The 19,472-nt window shown below is 61.6% G+C and overlaps 1 protein-coding gene across 1 annotated transcript in view; it reads left to right on the plus strand.

Annotated features, from left to right (window-relative positions):
• The first annotated feature begins 2,365 nt into the window (after positions 1 to 2,365).
• Positions 2,366 to 19,472, plus strand: part of CCDC187 (coiled-coil domain containing 187) — a 32,152-nt gene continuing 15,045 nt past the window's right edge. Inside the window, 14 exon segments of the mRNA XM_060101884.1 lie at positions 2,366 to 2,508; positions 2,912 to 3,408; positions 3,882 to 3,980; positions 6,498 to 6,593; positions 9,906 to 9,968; positions 9,971 to 10,015; positions 10,592 to 11,505; positions 11,507 to 11,614; positions 11,837 to 11,931; positions 15,061 to 15,401; positions 15,404 to 15,622; positions 15,955 to 16,113; positions 16,799 to 16,998; positions 19,269 to 19,321. Coding sequence (XP_059957867.1) covers positions 2,366 to 2,508; positions 2,912 to 3,408; positions 3,882 to 3,980; positions 6,498 to 6,593; positions 9,906 to 9,968; positions 9,971 to 10,015; positions 10,592 to 11,505; positions 11,507 to 11,614; positions 11,837 to 11,931; positions 15,061 to 15,401; positions 15,404 to 15,622; positions 15,955 to 16,113; positions 16,799 to 16,998; positions 19,269 to 19,321 — 3,032 coding nt within the window.

Below are 19,472 nucleotides of genomic sequence, written 5' to 3' on the forward strand. Positions count from 1 at the left end.
TCCAGGCCTGTGCCAGCTGTTGCCGCTGCCGCCTCCTGTGTGGTTTCTGACCCTGGGGCCCCGGAGGCTGTGGGCAGGGTGGTCCAACTGTCCCCAGCCTGCTCAAGCCTGCTCAGGGCTGGCTGGCCTAGGGACACGGTGGGGAGAGTAAACAGTGTGGCTGATTAGGGCAGAGCGAGGGTCGTGTCCAGAGGCGGGAGTCCCTCCCCACCCGCTGCCCCACCCGACCCACCAGCCAGCCCGGCCACTTCTCACGGTGCAGCCGGCTGCGGGTGCGGTGGATGGCATGCCAGGCCCCAGGCCAGGGGGAGCCCCTGGTGGCAGCGAGGGACAGAAACGGCTGCCCTGGTGGGTCACCACTCTCTGGCCTCACGGTGCAGGTGTGTCATGGGGGCCTGGGCTGGGCCAGGTGGGAACAGAGGTGCCCGGCTCTCAGTTCTCAGTCTGTGCCCAACCCAGGGGGCACTGAGTACCAGGTGTCTCCTGACCCTCTCGAGAGCCCTGACAAGTGGGGGCTACTGTTGCACCCACTTTCCTGATGAGCCAACTGAATGACCTGCTCGAGGTCACCGGCAGGCACCTGGCATGTCTGGAGTCGGGGCTCTACCTCTGCGTCCACCACGTGCCAGGCAGGGGGGCACAGGCCGCTCGGCTTGCTCTTCATACAGCCCCTCCCAGCCGAGAAGCCCGTCCCTTGTGACCCCTCTCAGATCTGGCCAAGCTTGGTGTGGCCCCGGGGACCCACGGGTGCTGTCTCTCCCGGCCCTGAAGACCCCCAACCCCCGGCTTCTGACCCTGCCGGGCCCAGGACACGAGCCTGGGGCTGAACCCGAGGAGGGGAGCTGGACTCCTCCCACAGGGCCGTGGGTGGGACAGCTGAGATGGGATCCCCACGCCTCCCCCTGCCCCGACCGTGCTGGGGGCTCCCGAAGCCAAAGGCATCTGCACCCAGGCCACCCCCATCCCCCAGCGGTCCCCACCCCGTGAAGAGCAGAGGGACGGGGCCCCACTCACGGGGGGTGAGGGGACTTTCTCAGAGAGTGGCATCAGGCCGGCACCAGCCAGGGAGGGGGTCAGGACGGCGAGCTGCATGTGCCACGCCCGCCGGAGGGGCCTCAGCCTCGTGGGCCTGCAGCTCTGGGCTCAGCTGCGACGCTGCCGGGTGGGCGGAGCCTGCGTGGGGGCTGCTCCTCGCCCTGGCTGTGGCCCCCTCTTGCCGCTAAACGTGGGGCTGTGTTGCAGTGACCAGAGCCCTGCCCTGCGCGCTGCCCAGACGTCAGCATCTCTAGGTGTCCCCAGTTCCCCAGGACGGGTCCTTTAGAAGGAGCCTCAAGGACGGGTCTCCATTCTCCATGCCCGCCTGGAATTAGGGGGTCCTTTGCTGCAGACCCGCCTTTCTCTGCCCCCCCCCCCCCCCCCCCCCCCCCCCGCTCTGGAAGGAGTGCCTTTAGGGCAATTCCTAAAATGAAGGAGTGTCCCTAACCATTTTAGCCCCTCCCTGAGGGCCACTCCTGTGGGAGTGAACTCACCAGAGGCTCACAATACCCAGAGGCAGGGTGGGGTGAGGCGTCTGGTCTCCTCCAGCTCTCCTCCTTGGGGGACCACGCTGAGCCCAGGGCTGGCAGATGGCAGAGGCCGCGTCCCCCTCACTGCACTGCCCTGCCAGGGCGGTCGAGCAGGTGGTAGGAAGCCCACTGGAGTTGGACAGGTTGGGATGCTCTCCTGGCGCTCAGGCCTCTCCAGCCTCTATTTCTGTGGTCGAAGGGGTGCACTGAGCATGTGCCAGGGAGAGCGGGAAGCCGGCGCCCACTTCCCCCGACCAGTCCCCACAAGCCAAAGCGTCAGGGCCAGAGCGCTCAGCCCCTCGTCCATCCGCTGGGGACGTGGCCCGGGCTGGCTCCTCTCTCCTGCACCTGGACTCCCAGGCTGACCCCACCCAGAACTGAACCTTGAGCCGGCCACCAGCCTGGGGCTGAGCCCACCCCTGCCCCTGCCCATCCCCGCCCCCAGCCCCTCACGTGTCCCTACTCCAGCCCAGGCTGAGCCTGACCCCCACCCCCAGTGACACGGGGTTATTATGCTGTCACAGGGCCGTCCGGAATTCTCACCCCGTGCTGAGAGGCCAGCCAGGGCCCTGCAGCCCACTGTGCCCACCCAGTTTCCATAACCGTCCTTAGAGTTTCCATCATGGGCCAGGGGAGCAGCACAGACCGGCATCCAGAGCGGGGCAGGAGCCAGCTTGCCTTGAGTGAGGATGGATGCTGGGCTGTAGACCACGGGGCTGCCCTGGGAAAGCACCCTCTGACCCCAGGGAAGGTGGTGATGGGGGTTCACTGGCTCCACCCTTGCTCCCGGCCATGCTTCCATGTCATCCTTGGTCATGGGGACGCCGCCCACCTGTCCGGGGGAGATGATCCAGCCCCGCCCCAAAGATAGATAGAGGCGGTGCCCTCCCTCCCTTGGGGCCCCAGGGAAACCAGCCGTTAGGAAGGCCAGTGCCAAGTCCAGGTAGTGTTTGTGCCGACTTGGGTGCATGTGTCAGCCCACAAGGGCCGAGGCACCGCTGGGGAGGTGGCCACACCTTCCTGGAGCGCAGCCAAGTTGGTGTGAGGAGAGAGGACTTGGCCAGATTGCCTCTGCCGCATGCCTTCCCCAGAGCCTGTACCTGAGGCTGATGCAGTGCCCACCTCAGAGGGGTGTGGTCGGGATCCGAGAGAGAACGTTGCAGCCCTGCCACCAATGGGGGGGTTCTGTTGATTGGCACCTCCCACCTTTCTCAGTCTGAGACAGGAAAATGGGGAGTGGGAGGGCGCTGGAGACAGTGGGCGTGCATGTGAGATGTTTTGCTCGGCACCACCACGTCTCCGCACCCGACAGGCTGTGTCTGCCTCTCTCTCCCAAAGGAAGACAGGCTCCATGTGCCTGCAGCTGAGGATGAAGTCATGGCTGCTGTGAGGTGGCCAGAGCCCTCCCAGCAGGCAGGCGCCCAGCGGGGGTCTCCCCACGTGGCCTGGTCTGACGACCCTGAGGAGCCCGGCCCCCGGGGAAAGGTCTGCAGCCTCCTGGTGTGGCTGACAGACGAGGAGGCCAAGGAGGGGGACAGCTCGGTGTCATCGGGCCGCCTCTCCGGCTCCTCGGGGGGCCATGAGTCATGCACACCTCCCCACGGGACCTGGAAGGAGAGGACCCCCCAGGTGCTGGGGCCCCCGCAGCAGCCCAGGGAGAGCACTTCCCGGCTGGAGCAGCTGAGGGACAAGATCCGGGCCCAGGCACAGAGGCAGGCGAGCTGCGCCTCCCTGGGCACCTTGGCACCCGCCAGCGCCTCATGTCTCTACAAAGCCCCCACGCCAGCCCCCCGGAGGAAAGCCCGAAAGCCGACACACCCCGCTCCAGCCCTGGCTTACCCAGGTCGGTAGCAGCTTTCCCTGGCGAGGGACAGGCAGGGGGCAGGGGGAGAGGGCTGAGGTTTGCTGCAGGCCGGGCCGTGCTGGGCCCGTGGCCAACTGGGGAGGCCAGTGCAGCATGCCCCGTGGCCCTGAGAGGGTCTCGGAGCCTGGGAAGCCAAGAGGAGGTAGAGTCCTCTCGGGGATGGGGTGCATCTGAGCTGGGTTTAAGCAGAAGGAAGCACCGACTCACCCAGGAGATGGAGATGGGTGGGTGGAAACCAGAGGGATGGTGGATGGAAGGGCGGGTACAGGGGGGCTGGAGGGCACGCGGGAGGCGTGGAAGGGACGGGTCTCCGGGGGCACTGTGCCCTCAGGCTTGGGCATCAAGGCCATGTTTAAAGGTTTTTGAGCAGCTGCCAAACGGGGACCTTCCCCTGGACATTTCTTCACGGACTCTCTGTCCTCACAATGCTCCTTCTTGTCACTCTGCTCCAGGCTCAGGCATCCTGAGTGGGGCTGAAAGTGGAGTCGAAGACAGGGCAACACCTGGCCAGGGGCGTGAGGCCTCCAGGGTCTCCCCGCGGCAGGCCTCAGGTGAGTGGCTCTGCGGCCAGCCATCCCGGCATTCCCCTCCCCACTGCCCCCACTGGACACTCAGGCCCACACCCAGGTGTGGGTGGCACGGCTCTGGAGCCAGCACTCTCCAGGCAGCTTCTCTCTCTGTGCGATCGTCTCTATTAGCTTCCCACTCACAGAGGAGGGCACTGAGGGTCAGAGAGGACCCCAGCCGTGAAGGGGCCAAGCAGGGATTTGAAACCAGCCTGCCATTCTCTGGAGCCCGATTTCTAACCATCAGGGAAGGAATCCAAGCAGGCCCTGAAGGGCAGGCTGGGGCTCAAAGGGCAGGGGGGCTGGGCAGGGGCGTCTCCTTGCTGAGCTCTCCTGCACAGAATAGATGAGGTCTTCCCTGCATGGTCACATGACAGGCCTGAGGTCCTTCAGGCCCCACCAACTCCTGGGCTCGCTGTTCCATCTTGCAGGCAGGAGGCACTGCCTGCCTGTCCCACAGGGGGCCTTGCTCTGCCCGGGAGATGCTGAAGGGTCGGCAGTGGGTTGGCAGACTTCCAGATGGGGTCGGAAGGGTCCCAGGGCCCAGGGAACCACTAGACTTTGGCTGACTCACTCACTCGACAGACAGGAGGGGTGAGGATGGAGAGGCGGCCCGGAGCTGCTCCCGGCGGGGGGGGGGGGGGGGGGGGCGGGCAGCAGCATTAAGGAACCTCGGCGTCCCCGGCAGCGGGGCGCTTGGAGGGTTTTTAGGGAGGGGGCGTTGGCGGGCTCGCTGTGTGTGCAGGGTGGGCCCTGGGTGGAGGAGCTGTCTCTACAGTCCAGCAGGATTCTGGAGACCCCAGGAAGCGGGGGAGAGGGCTCTGGAGCAGGGGTCAGGCTGTCCTGGAGGCCTGAGGCTTTCAGGGTCTCCAGTCAGGGTTTTCCATGGGGCTGTTGGGGGAGAATGAGGGAGACCGTTGCCTATTCCAGCGGCGCCGTGGCGACCAGGGTGGAACAAAGGCTGGTCGACACTCGAGTCGGGACCCTCTGGGTGGCAGCTACACACTCGTTTCTGGTCTGTCCCAGCCAGATGTGCAAGCCCAGCACAGCCCTAGGTGGGGTGCGAGGGGCCGGCCCGAGTGCAGCCAAGGGGCAGAACCCTCTCCCTGAGCCCAGCTCTGGCCTAGCTGGGCACCGGCAGCTCCCCCAGGAGCAGAGCTGTGCCTCACGCGGAACACCCCTGTCGCTCTCCTCGGGGACAGAGGGCCCCGATGACCTCAGCTCGTCCGGCCGGTCATTCTCCCTGTCCCCACATGCAGAGGCCCATCAGCCAAACTCAGGACCTGGCCGTTCGTCACTCAGGGGCGTCAGTGCCCAGTGTCATCAGTCACCAGCTCCCCCCTGGAACCCTCTGGAAGCAGGGTATGGGGCAGGGCCTGGCTCTTCTTTTTAATTATTGTGCTAAAATACACATAACATAAAGTTTACCATTTTAACCGTGTTTAAGTACAAAGTTTCTTTGTTTCTGCAGGTGTGACTCTCTAGGGACTTGATATGAGCGAAATCCTATAGGGTTTGTCCTTTCCTGTGGGCCTCGTCTTGAGGCCCCTCCTGCCAGTGGGGTTGGGCGCTGAGGCCAGGACCCAGCTGCACCGCGGAGGCCTGGAGAGCCCCTCGGGAGAGACTTTCCCCGCGCTCCCCAGGCCCCTGGGGACGCGATGGGCTGGGCCCAGCTCTCACACGGTCACTGACTGGTTGGCTTTTTTTTTTTTTTTTTTTTTTTTTTGCGGTACGCGGGCCTCTCACTGTTGTGGCCTCGCCCGTTGCGGAGCACAGGCTCCGGACACGCAGGCTCAGAGGCCATGGCTCACGGGCCCAGCCGCTCCACGGCATGTGGGATCTTCCCAGACCGGGGCACGAACCCGTGTCCCCTGCATCGGCAGGCAGACTCTCAATCACTGCGCCACCAGGGAAGCCCCTGGCTGGCTTTTTGGTGCTTCCGAGACGCAGCGTCCACCCAGCGGTGGACAAAGACGAACAAGGCTAAACAGAGCAGGGCCGGGCGCCCACACTGGCCCTCGGGCAGCCGGTCCACTCCAATCGGCCTCTGTGCCTTCTGTGGGACTTGGATCTCCTGTCCCCGCCCGTCCAGCCGGGGCGGATCCCACTGTGCGAAGGCCCCTCTGGGTCTAGCGCTCACTCCTCCTCTCCCTGAGGAGCCGATGTCCCGTCTGGCCGGCTGCCCCGCCATGGCTTCGTCTGTGGGCCTGTTCAATCATTTATTCATTCAACAAACATGAGTGCTGTGGGCCGGCCCTGAGCTGGGTGCAGGGGACGGAGATGGGAGGCTACGGCTGTGCTCAGGGGCTCTCGGGACGTGTGTCTAGTCGAGGCTGCGAGGGTGGGTGAGGTGAGCCCAGCCCTCGAGGGACTGCCCGGGGGGGTCCCATGCAGAGGGCCGTGAGGGGGACAGTCAGGGGCCCCGTGAGCTGGGTGATCCCGTGTGTTGCTTTGCGACTCAACCTTCTCTCCTTTCCTTCCGTCTGTCTCCTCTCTCTGAAGTTCCACGGGAAAAAAACAAAAGGATGAAAAGTAGTTCTTGCAAAAGAGAGAAGACCCCCAAGCTGCCCGCCCCTAGGAGAGCTGCCAAAGACACAGGTAGGGTTGGCCCGTTCGGGGCCAGGCAGGGCGTGGGGACAGGAGGTTTACCATCCAGGCCCAGGAGGTGGGCACATGGCTTGTTTCTGGAGCCAGGACATCTGGGGCAGCGCTGGCCCCGCCTCGGAAAGGCGGGCATGAAGTGGGGGCGTGGGAGCGGGTGGCACACAGATGTGCTTGCTTCCTCATGACTTGGTGTCACTGGCTGAGCTGTGGCCGTTTTGCTGCCATCGGTGGCGGGAAGCATGGCTGTGGTCTGTCTGTCGCCTGGTTTGAGATTTAGACTCCAGGCAGTGAGGCCGGGTTGCCTGTTTCCCCTGGGGTGCCCAGTGGTGGGAAAGGCTGGGCGATGTCTGCTTGCCTTGGAGACATGTCGGCCGTCTGTGACCCAGGAGAGGTCTGTTCAGGGGTCTTGGTGATGCTGGGCCACGCTCACAGAGGAATTCCTAATTCAGGTGTCTTTTCCTGAGGGCTGGGTGGGGTGTTGGCGTCCAGCAAAGACCCAGCTGCCCAGCCTAGGTTCGTGGAGCTCGTGGGGTGAATGCGCTGGATGTGGGCGTGTGGGGAACAGAGGGGGCGGCCTTCCTCTGGGGCCTTCCTTCAGCATGTTCTGGGCTGGGGAGGAGTGGCCTCGCTCAGTGCCAGACTCTGTCCGAGTGTGCCATGCACTCAAGCGACAGTAGCTCACGTGACCCTCACAGCTCTCCTCGAAGGCAGGTGGGCTCACTCCCATTTTGTAGATGAGGAAACTGAGGCTCAGAGAGGTTCAACAGCCCTGCCCAGGACCACACAGGCGACAGCTCCAGGCCCACCCTCGGGGCCTGGGCTCTGGGACCACTGTACCACGGGCTTCGGAGACACCAGTCAGAGCCCCCTGGTTGGAGAAATCCCTGCGAGGCTGAGGTCGGCTCTGTGGGGCCCCTGGTCTCGGAGTCAGCAGCACTGGGGGTCGAGCTGTTTCTGAGCATCTCTATGCCTCAGGTTCCCCAGGGTATGAGATCACAGTCCTTGACGGGAGTGGGCCATGTGTGGTCTGCCCACGCCATCCGCCTCCTCTGCCCTCAGGCAGGCCAACGGTTCCAGCAGGAGGAGTACCTGTCCTCCTCCTCTGGCTGGAGGTGGGCCCTGAGTGAGGTGGGGACGTGTCAGGAAAACCTCCACTGGAACCAGAGTGAGGGATGCTGGGAGACATGGAGAAGGTTCCGGAAGGCCACTGAAAAAGCACAAAATACAACAATTTTCTGCATCGCGTTCCCCAACGCCCCCCTCCCCTGCCGTTCCTCGGCATTTTGGTTTGTTTTATTTTAACGGCTCCCTTGAAAGATCACCTGCCTTCTGCCTGACACTGGGTCAAAAGGGCGTGCCATGGGCCGCATTCATCACCGTAACCGCCGTGTCACCCTGATGGAGATGACCATTAGTTTCTGTCAGTGACGCAGTCACAGCTGGGCTAAGGAGAGATGAGTTTGGGTTCAGAGGTCAGAGCCACAGGACTTGGGAATTGGATGAATTAGAAATTTGCTGTAGTTAACAAAAAATTAAATCACAATAGTTATAAAATATTCATCCATCCGGGCCGCAGGAAAATGAAGCCCGATATTTAATTTCAAATTATAGCACCTCACTTTGCATTTTTTATCATAGATTAGGTCGGCCCTGGAACTTTGACAGGGCACTTGGGGACTTCATCCATTTCCACAGATTAAAAATCCTCTCGTAAAAAAATTAATTGCCATTAAACTGCTCTGTGGAAGAAAAAAATGTGCCCATCAGGACCCATTTATTGACCTGGACCCCTCTGGTGGGCTAATGGGGAAGCCAGTGATGGAGGGGCCTGGGGATGGGGGTGCTGAGAGGGGCCTGGCCAGCAGGTGGCCCCCTCCCTACCTGGTGTGGTCCCTGCCCAGGGCCCCGACCAAGGGAGTGAGGCCATTTTTGTGCAGTGCAGCAGCTTTAGGGACCAGGACGCAGGACCCTCTCTGGGGAGCCCAACCCCCCAGGTCCCACTCATAGGTCACATGTGGCAGGTGGGCAGTCCAGACTCAGTCCTGATCAGCAGAATCCGGACCTTTCTGGGCAACTTCTGTAGTGAGGGTGACTGCTTCGCTTTTGCACCCTGGTGGCCTTGTGGGGAGATGCTTACAGATGGCGAAACTGAGGCACGGGGAAGTCGTCACTTGCCCAAGGCCAGCGGCTAGACCGGAGGGGCTGGGATTTAAACCCAGGTCTGGGACTCCTGAGACCTCAATCTTACCTTCCGGTGTCACCAGGGGCCTGGGGCGGAGGGCGTGGTCTCAGGGAGGGGCAAACCAGGGTGCCTTACAGCAGAGACCACCCACCTATCACACCCTGTCCCCTAGACACAGCACCCTCCCCAGCCCAGACCAGGAGGGACTTCAGCCATAGGCCTGAAGATGGAGCTCCCGCAAGGGGAAGGGCGGTACAGAGCCACGCCCCGAGGCCACGCCCAAGAGGCCACGCCCCAGGAAGTACCCCCGAGGCCACGACCACGCCCCTATAAGCCACGCCCCTGGAACCGCCCTGCGGGACGCACCCTTCCCTGGGCTAGCTCCCCCTCCCCCGGAGGTGCAGGCTGTGTAAGGGTGTGAGCTTACACGTGTGTGTCTGTGAGCTCAAGGCCGGCGCTGCCTCTGCCAGGGCCCTTGTGGATGGGTTTGTTATGATGTGGGGCTGCTGTTGGCATTTGGTGAGCGTAACTTGGGATCATGAAGTGAAACATGATGAATGATGTTTATTATGTGACAGCATTTATTAAAGAAAGCTGGTTTGTGTTTGGGATGGGGTGGCTGTTTGTTTCCACGCTCTCCGGGACCCCTTGTCCTGCCAACCTGTCTTCCTTGAGTCCCCTCCCCATCCCTGCTGAGTCTCACCAGTTTAAAAACAAATTAATTTCCTCTGGCTCAGGGCAAAGGATCAGCTGTAACATTGCCTTCCCCCTCGCCCTGTGTGAGCCCCGCTTGCGCTGGTGTCTATCGTTACTACTGGCCAGCCTTTACTGAGCGTGTGCGGTGTTCCTGGGCCTGTGTTGAATGTTTTACAGACAAATCTGAAGGGAGCACGTTTTATTACCCCCAAGGGTCAGAGAAATCAGGTCACGTTTCAAGGTCATCCTGGGACTCAGCCCTGCCGGGATGCTGACTAATGGCTGGGGGTGTGGCCCAATCCCCACCGCATCCCCTCTGGGAGCGTGTGAATTGGTCTCCTGGGTCTGCGTGGAGTCGCCAGCCTCCCCGTCCGGGACGGCGTTGGAGGGCCCTGGGCACCTGGCTGTGTGTGCGTTTACTCTTTAAGATTCTGAGTTGGTTGGTGTTTACACTTGGGGAAAAGGACAAGCTCGGGCGAGGGTGCTGCTTGGGCCCCTCCTTCCCTCCCGAGGCTTCAGAGCAAGGCACCCTCAAGAGGCCGGGCCCCCACCGCGGAATGAGGTACCTCATGCCTCCGCCTTGCCTCTGCTCTGCTCGGTGTGGCATCTGGAGTGTGGGCCGGAGGCAGAGACGCCCAGGAAGCAGTGGCATCGGGGTGCGGGCCCGGCACCTCTCTCCCAGCGACCCGTCAGACGCCCTCCAAACCCCTTACCAGACGGGGACTTCGGGGCGTGGCTATGTTTAAAAGCCCAGGAAAAGGATTTCCGTCCCCGAGAGGCACCCTTTCGGCTCCCAGAAGGCAGGGCGCGGCCACCAGGCTTTCCTGACTCAGGGACTGCAGGACGGGAGCCACAGCAGCTCCCGGGAGACGTGTCACCTCCCCCCCCGCGCGCCCCCCCCTTAGTTTTCACCACATTCAGAGGGGGTGGCTCTGTGCCAGGTGCCCAGGCTCAGCCTCGAGTCACCCAGACGTGGTGCCTGTCCCCAGAGGGCTCTGTGAGTGGATGATGGGCGCAGAACCAACAGGGGGCCTCAGGGAGGGGCGAGGGGCCGGCTATGCTCCTCCTGAAGCCCTGCAGCTCTGCCCAGCCCTGCGACTGCCTGTCTTTGCAGGACACGGCAAGAAGTCTGGAGCTGGTGAGAGTTCCCCTGTCCGCCCCCGGCTGCCTAGATCAACCTCTGCCCACAGCGACCCGCAGGTGTCAGCCAATGCTCCCCAACTGGCTTCCTGCCATCAGCCCGTGAACATCCAGGCTGCTATGGCCGTCCTTCGAGACCTCCACCAGCAAATCCAGGCCAGGCTGGAGCTGGCCCAGGACTGCCACCCAAGGCGAGGGCTGGAGCTGCAGGACCTGGCCGGGAGGAGGTGGCAGAGGCCCTGGAAGCCCCCAGACTTGCGGGGCTCCTGGAAGAGCCCTCGGGCCATGACGGAGGGGGCGCCTGCCTCCAAGGGGGCTGGGAGCCTGCCCATGGTGCCGAGCTGGAGCACCTTGGCCAGGTGGGAGTCCTGTCCGCAGAGGACCTGGGCGGCCCAAGGATGGGACCGCTCCTTCCAGAGGCCCTGGAGCCCCCCTGAAAGATGGGGCCCCTTCCTGCAGCGGCCCCGGAGCACCTCGTCCGTGCAGGCCTGGGGCCTGCAGAGGGCCTGGACCGCTTGTGAAGACTGGGAGGGCCCTGCCCGAAGGCCATGGAGCCCTCTGGAAAGGCCGAGCTCTCCCACCTGGCAGCCCTGGAGAGCCGCCTTCACGCAGGGGGCCGGCCCCCTGTTCCAGGGCAGGGGTCCACTGCTGACACCCTCGGGGGCGAAGCTCGCCTGGCCAAGGCCCAGCCAGGGTGCCCTTGGGAACATGCCTGGGAAGGAGAATGAGGTGCGACCCCCGCCGCCCTGCTTGAAGCCCCGGGGGCCCCTGGGCCCCCTCCTCGGCTCCGAGTCCCTGCGGGAGTTCATGCGCCAGGAGACGGAGGCCTGGCGGCAGCAGACCCCCCCAAACAAGGCCTCCGCCACGCAAGTGCTGGAGCTCAGAAACCAGACAGAGGCTGCGGGGCGTCTACAGGAGGCAGGAGGAGGGCGTCCCCGTGGTCTCCCAGACGCCGCCCGGCATCATGACCTTCGTCCCGCATTCTGCACAGTCCAGGGTATGCGCCAGCTCAGCCACCGAGGTCCCCCCGGGGTCCCCTGGCTGTGGCAGGGCTCTGCAGGGACCCCACTGCCTCTGTCTCTGTCCCCAAAGAGGGGACCCCTGAGGGACCCAGCCTGAGACCCTTGTGGAGGCCGGGGCCAGCTCTGAGGCTGAGACAGGGCCTGGGGTCTTCTGGTCCAGCCTGGGGCTCTGACGACGTCCTTCTCCTCTGCTTTAGGGCCTGGAAGCCGCCGGGGGCCCAGGAGCGCCTGCGCTGCAGTGGAGCAGGGTGACTTCCGGCATGGTGCTGGGGGACCAGGAGGCCCCAGGCAGGTGGGTGTGCGGGGGCCAGGACTGCACTTCCTGGGGGGGCTCTCCCGGGTGGGGGGGTCGGCTCCCTCCGTCCAGAGCTGCACGGAGCCTGTGATCAGGGCTGCGTTAGTTTTCGCTGAGGTGAGATTCCCATCACGTTAAGTTAACCTTTATAAAGAAAACTATTCACTGGCATTTGGCACGTTCACAATATTGTGTAACCACCACTTCCATCTAGTCCCCCAAAACATTTCACCACCCTGAAAGGGAACCCGTCCCCATTAGCAGTCACTCCCCGGTCTGCTGTCCATCTGTGTGTATGGATTCACCTGTTCTGATGTCTTGTGTCAGTGGAATCCTATAGCATGGGGCCATTGTGCCAGGCTTCTTTCCCTGAGCGAGTTTTCTAGGTTCATCCACGTTGCAGCCTGTGTCAGGACTTCCTTCCTTGTTATGGCTGAGTAATATTCCACTGTACAATCTCCCACATTTTGCTTACCCATGGGGCAACTGATGGACTTGTGTGCTGTTTCCCCCTTTTGGCTGCTGTGAGTGAAATGTCTGAGCACCTGTTTTCGGCTCTCTGGTGCACGCACCCAGGAGTGGCATGCCGGGTCATGTGGTAGCTCCATATTTAACTGGTGGAGGAACTGGCAGGCTGTTTTTGGCAGTGGCCGCACCGTTTTGCATTACCAGAGCAGTGCATGAGAAATCCGGTTTCTCCCTGTCTTTGCCAACACTTATTTTCTGGGTTTGTTTTCTTTTCCCTTGCTTTGTTTTCACTGCCATGTGTTTTCATTTCTCTGGGGCAACTGTCCAGGAGACCACTCCCCAAGCAGCATCTTGAAGTGCAGAGTGGGAGACCTTCCCCAACTTTGCTGGGGGAATTGAGTGTCCAGGCTCCCTAGAGGCTGGCCTTCCCAGCGCTTGCCCTCGTGGGGAAGGGCTCCGGGGAGTGCCCTGTGGGCTTCAGGCCACCTGCCCAATGAAGGAGGGGGAGCTCACAGCCAGGCTCCTAGGGTATCATCCGCCCATGGCTAGGGGGAGGAGCTGGCCCAGAGGCTAAGGATGGGGGTCCCCACAAGATGCCGCCCGCGGGGAGCTTCCTGCCCTGGGTTTGCTCTGAACCTGGCTCCTGGATGGGTCTTTGGCAGCCAGAGTTCTGGGAGGGGGCTTTGGGCTAAACCCTTTGGAGCTCAGCACCCACCCCTCTTTGCAGCCCCTCGACCCCTCACCTGTCCACCTCGGTGGGATGGACATCCTCCCCTGGCCCCTGGCTCCTGGAATTTCACCTCTCTGGATCCCTTTTGTTTCATTTGTCTTTAAAGTGCGCACTCCTTCCCAAGATTCCAGGTCCACAGGGCAGCCCAGGGGTGTGCGGTTTTCTTTTCGCTTTTTAAAGCTGACATCTGATCACATCCAGACAAGGGCACCGGTCCTAGGTGTGCAGCTCAGTGAATGCTCGCACGCCGAGCACATGTGTAACCTGCACTGGTGCTGAGAAACCCTCACACCTGAGGGCAGCCCCCCGCCGTGGGAAACGCTGGCAGGGGCTCCTGCCTGTCGGGCTCCTTCTTCTGGGCACAGTGCTGGACGGGGGGCTATCTCTGTGGTGGCAGAGGCTGCAGGTCCTTCATCGTGCCTCACTCTGTCCTTTTTTATTTTTTTCCACTTAAAAAAATTGTGGTAAAATACACACGACAAAATTGTAAAATTTTGTTAAGATCGTAAAATCTTCAGCAGTTTTAAGCGCACAGTTCAGGGGCATTACGTACATTCACACTGCTGTGCAAACATCACTACCATCATCTCCAGGACTTTCTCATCTTCCCAAACTGAAACTCTGTCCCCATGAAACACTCGCTCCCCATCCCCCCCACCCAGCCCCGGGCCCCACCGCCCTACTTTCTGTCTCTATGAATCTGATTCCTTCTGGGACCCTTTTGTGACTGGCCTATTTCACTCAGCATGATATCCTCAAGGTTCATCCATGTCGTAGCCTATTTCAGAATTTCTTTCCTTTTTAAGGCTGAATGATATTCCATTGTATGGATGGACCACACCTTGTTTACCCATTCATCTGTTGATGGACCCTTGGGTTGCTTCTACCTTTTGGTTGTGGATGGTGTTGCTGTGAACATAGGTATGCAAACATCTCTTCAAGCCCCTACTTCCAATTCTTTGCAATATATACCCAGAATTAGAACTGCTGGGTCATATGAGAATTCTATGTTTACTTTTTGAGGAACCTCCATACTGTTTTCCATAGCAGCTACACCATTTTCTATTCCACCAACTGTGCACGAGGGTTCCAACTTCTCCACATCCCTGTCAACACTTGTTCTTTTCTTTTTCTTTAATAGTGCCCATCCTAAAGGGTGTAAGGTGGTATCTCATTGTGGCTTTTTAAATATATATTTATTTATTTATTTATTTTTATTTATTTATTTGGCTGCACTGGGTCTTAGTTGTGGCACGCGGGATCTTTAGTTGCGGCATGCGGGATCTAGTTCCCCAACCAGGGATCGGACCCGGGCCCCCTGCATTGGGAGCGCGGAGTCTTAACCACTGGACCACCAGGGAAGTCCCTCACTGTGGCTTTCATTTGCATTTCCCTAATGATTAGTGATGTTTAGCATCTTTTCACATGCTTCTTGGCCATTTGTATGTCTTCTTTGGAGAAATGTCTATTCAAGTCCTTTGCCTGTTTTTTCATCAGGTTATTTGGGTTTTTGCTGTTGTTGAGTTGTAGGAGATATGCTCAGGGGAGTAATCTCTGATCAGATCTGGGTTTGTAAACGTTTTCTCTCATTCTGTAGGTTGTCTTTTCATTCTGTTGATTGGGTCTTTCGATGCATATAAGTGTTTCATTTTGAAGTAACCCGGTTTATCGATTTTTTTCTTTTGTTACCAGCACTTTTGGTGCCATATCCAAGAAATCATTGCCAACCGTCCTCCTTCTTTCTAACAGCCACGTGTGGTCTGCCCTATGGATGTACCATAATCACCCCCTGGTCATAAACAGACGCAGTGAATAGACTCTCGGCCTGGCACGGAAGCTGCCGCTATGTGCATCCCTGCACACGTGTGTTTCCCACGTGCCTGGAGAGGGTGCCCTAGGGCTGACCCTCTTCCCCTCTCTCCCTGCAGCTTCTGCCTGTGTTTAAACAGAGCTTTGAACCCGGCCAAGACTCTGGAGGTGGGAAGCCCCCGAGATGGCTGGGAGGGCACCCCCCTGCTGACGTCGGCCAGGTCTTCCCTGGGCCCTCTGCAACTCCAGGACCTGACCACCCACTACCCAAGCCCGGGGCTGTGCATCTACCTGGACCCCGAGGAGTCCGAACGCCTGGGCACGCCAGGCCACCTGTACTTCCGGTACAAGCAGGCCCGACTGCAGGCCCTGGAGACAACGGCCAACATCCTGAAGCAGCGAATCGACGTCCTGACCGACAGGCTGCGCAGGTCCAAGGCGACGGACGCACCGGGGGGCCCGTCCCAGGCCCACCGCCCTCGAGCTCTAGCACACCAGCCTGCCCGGGAGCCCTGGTGCCCAACGTGGGCGGAGGGGCACCCTGGGACTGGGCGGGCATGCGGGCCAGGCCGCTTCTCTCTACCACCTGCTTCCCGGACACTGAGACGCTGCCCTGGAGGCCTGGCTGGGAACGGCTGCAGAGCGTGAGCCCTAGGGGCCACCAGGCCAGCAGGTCCCAAGGTAGGGCCGGTCCCGGGGCCGCGGGTGACCACTTGCCCTGTCGGTAGCCAGGGCGACCCCACTTTCTCCCTGCCTCTGTGTTTCTTCTCCTGAAAGGGGCGGGGGTACCTTGACAAGACCACAGAAGTTGTCCCTCTGCAGCTGTTGTCACCATCTTGCCTCTGGCTGGGGGAGGGGTGGGGCCTGGTCCTGAGCCTGACGTGCCCACCGCCTCTCTGCCCTGCCTCCTGCAGAGGGGCAAGAAAGCAGGAACAGGGTCCCTCCTGCCAAGGGGGTGGAGGCCCCGTCCTCACTCCCCACTGACCAGCGGACTGGTGCCCGTCTCTCCAAAGGTTTTGTGGAGGATGGGCGCTCGGAGCTGAACCAGAGGCAGGCGGGAAACGTGGCTTCCTTCCAGTCCCTCAGCCCCTTTGCAGGGAGGCAAGCCCGGGCACCACTCCTGAGCAGCCTTGTGCCCCCAGGGTGGGTGCCGCCGGCCCGTGACAGAGCCCGTAACAGGTCCAGTGACATGGCTCCTGACCGGTCCGGGGAGAGGTGCTGGCCTCGGACGCCTCTGGCGGGGCTGTGCACAGTGGGCCATGTGGAAACACTGTCGGCCAGGTGTCCCGTGCGGCTGGCAGGCTGGTTGTGTCTGGGGGACACGGAGACAGGCAGCCCTCCATCCGGGTCGGTGGCCCATGTCGAGTTCTCAGGACCACCCGTCCACAGCCCCTTGCACCCTCTCGTGACTTCCGTCTCCAGCACTGGCCTCCTCTGGGGTCACTTCACACAGGTCCCTTTGCACGGGCCCAGTTACAGACAGATGACCGGCCCGGGGCAGGGGCACTGGGGGCCAGCCCAGCCTGGGCCCGCAATGTGGCCTCAGTAGCCACCACCCAGGGCCAGCCGCTCTCCTGGGGACCTTCTGCTGTTCCGGGCCTCACCCCGGGCCCCCAGTCTCGGCCGGCCTCCCCCTGAGGTCCAGCTGCTGTCACTCCCTGTCCTCTCTGTCCTCCAACTCATTTCCCCCCAACAGCCAGTGACCCTGCTCTGTACCCCCAGCCCCTCTAGGAGGGGGGCGTTCTCCAGCCCGGGGCAGGTCTTGTCCACGAGGGCTCCAAAGGTTGAGCTGCGCGGGGGAGTTGCTTTCTTGTCATCTGGCCTTCCCTGAGCAGCTGTGGCCCCCAGTCTTCCCAGGATTCGGGGACATGCTTGTCTCCTCCTGCAAGGACGCACCCCTCTCCCACCCCAAGAACCGCTCCTTCTGCCACATCGCCCTCCCGTCTGCCCAGGGGCTCCTGCAGCCGCGGGTCCCCGTCCAGTCCTCCTCCCCTGCCGGTGGTGCCCTGCTGGCCCCCAGCCCCGCCCACCTCCTTCCTTGGCACCCGCACCAGGAGGTTGTCAGACACCCCTGGCTCCCTCCCCTCTCCCTCCTGGGGCTGAAGCGCCATGGGGCAGCCGTCCCTGTCTGGCCCCCAAGCAACCCCTCCCTGCTTGCCCTCTCACCTTGTGCGGCCACACGTCCTTGTCCTCCGGGACTCCAGGCTTGACAGCTCAGAACCGGGGTGGGGGAGGGCGTTCAGAGGGGGACAGGCCAGTAGGCGGTCTCCAGGGGGCTGGCCTTGCTCGTTGTCAGTAGCAGCCAGAGCCCACTGGGAGGGATGCCAGGGGCTCCTCACCGCCCACTTCACCCGGTGTGTGCTGGGCTTGCTGCCCTGCTACGTGGGGCTGCTCTAGGGCCTCCGGGGGTCAGTGCAGATCCCGGGTCTGTGCTTAAAGCTGGTGACCTTGAGCACATTCACGGCCCCCCCACCAGCCTCAGAGTCCCCCCTTGGAGATGGGGGGTGGCCCTGAATCCACCCTGATTCCCCCAGACCTGCCTCACCCTCCCTCCCCTCCCCCAGCCCCTCCCCTGTCCAGCCTCAGTGCAGTTACTGGAACTGAATTGTTGACACCAGTAGGGGTCAGCATCGGGCTGGACTTCACGTCCTCTGCACCTACCCACCCCCCCCATCCTGCTCCCCGTCTAGAGCTTGAGAAGGGGAGATGGGTGGGAGAATTCTCTAGAGGTTAATTTCGTTGCCCTAGGCTCTAAGGTGGACAGCCTACAGTTGTGTGTCCCGCTGCTGGACAGCCAGTAAGGTCCCGGGGGCTCAGGCCCAGAAGGTGTCAAAGCCGAGGGGTGTCCGGGACCTTCCCACCAGGGGCACTGCATCTTCCTCCCCCCACCTCAGCCTGACCAGGCGGGGAGAGACAGGAGGAGGTGGAAATCGTGCAGAGCCGTGCCCTGGATGGCCCAGCACCCTTGGAACTCAGGGGTCAGGGCCCAGGGGCTGGCTGGGCCTCTCAGGCCTCCGGAAGGCACCTGGCCCAGCCCAGTCTTCTAAACTAGCAGTCTCCACTCACTGCTTCACGGGGCTGCTTTGCGGCCGTGCCTCTGGTCACCTCCCTCGCTGCCCGAGTGAGTCCAAGGATGCAGGTCACAGCTCTCCTCTCCAGGGCCTGGCCCATCCTGCCGCCTCTCAGGCCAGTTCCTGAGTCGGGGTGGGTCTCCTCCACCGAGTCCTTTCCCTGCTGGGGCCACAGTGCTCAGTGGCCGGATTGGGGCCAAGCTTGTTACCAGCATCACGTGGTGAGGACCCCAGGGTTTCCCACTCCCCATGGGGCTTGGGCCCCTGACGCCCAGTCCACCCCAGCATCTCTGGAAGGAAGGACAGAGGAGTGTGTGCCCCAGCTGTGTGCCTGGCGACACCCCGCAGGCCTCCCTGCACCTCATGCAGTGCTTGCAGCAACCCTGAGGGATATGTGCTCATCCCCATTTTACAGATGGGGAAGCTGAGGCTGGCAGAGGAGAATTGACCTTGCCCAGGATCACGTAGCCTGGGGGAGGACAAGCCAAGTTTCAGACCCAGGGCATGGACTCCAGAGCCCCCAGTTTTTCTGCTACACCTGTTCCCTGGCCAGTGGTTCTCAAACTGTTCCCTGGGAACTCGTTAGAAATGCAGAGTGCCCGGCCCATCCCAGCCCGCCTGAATCTGATATGCTGGGGGTGGGCCCAGTGATCAGGCAATTCTGATGCTCACTGAAGTTTGAGAACCACTGCCCTAGAGAATCTAGACGGGTGGTCAGCAAGCCACAGCCCCCTAGACCCACCGCCGGTCTTTGTAAGTAAAGTTTTATTGGCACACAGCCATGCTCATCATTTACATAATGAGTGTGGCTGCTTTCCTGCTACAAAGGCAGAGCTGAGTGGTTTCCACGGAGACAGAGACCGTGTGCCCTGCAAAGCCTGAACACTGACCGTCTGTCCCTCTGTGGGAAATGCTTGCCATCCCTGCTCTAGACAATTGAGGGAGAATGGCTCGTGGACTGATGACATTCCCTTTAAGTAGCCTTGGAGGACGCAGCTCCTTCCTGCCCTTTGCTGATCCCAGGTGGGGGTTATAGCATCCTAAGTTCTGGGTTGGGAAGGAGGGAGCTAGAGAGTCCCCCTGTCTCCATGACTACGCATTCCTGGGGCAGCCCCTGCTCCCACTGCCTCTAGGAACCCACCCCTGACCATCGGAGCCCGCGGTCAGTGCTCCTGCCCCTGCATCCCTGGGGTCATTCCAGGATCAGTCCCTGGGCCTATCCCTCACCTCCTCAGCATCTTTCTTCTGGGCCCCAGGGCCGCTCCCTCTTCCTGGAACAGTCTTTTCACGCCATCTCCCTGGCAGGACTGTGAGCTGTAGGGTAGGGGCAGGGTGGTGGGTCACCTGGGAAGCACGGCAGGTGCTCAGCGAACACCTGTGGGGCTGGAGGAGGGCCCATCTCCATGGTCTGCAGGTGTGGCCAGTGTCTTTAGTCACTCAAGGGCATCCTGGGTCACTGG

The sequence above is a fragment of the Mesoplodon densirostris genome, chromosome 6 (assembly GCF_025265405.1).
Source record: "Mesoplodon densirostris isolate mMesDen1 chromosome 6, mMesDen1 primary haplotype, whole genome shotgun sequence".
Lineage (NCBI taxonomy): Eukaryota > Metazoa > Chordata > Mammalia > Artiodactyla > Ziphiidae > Mesoplodon > Mesoplodon densirostris.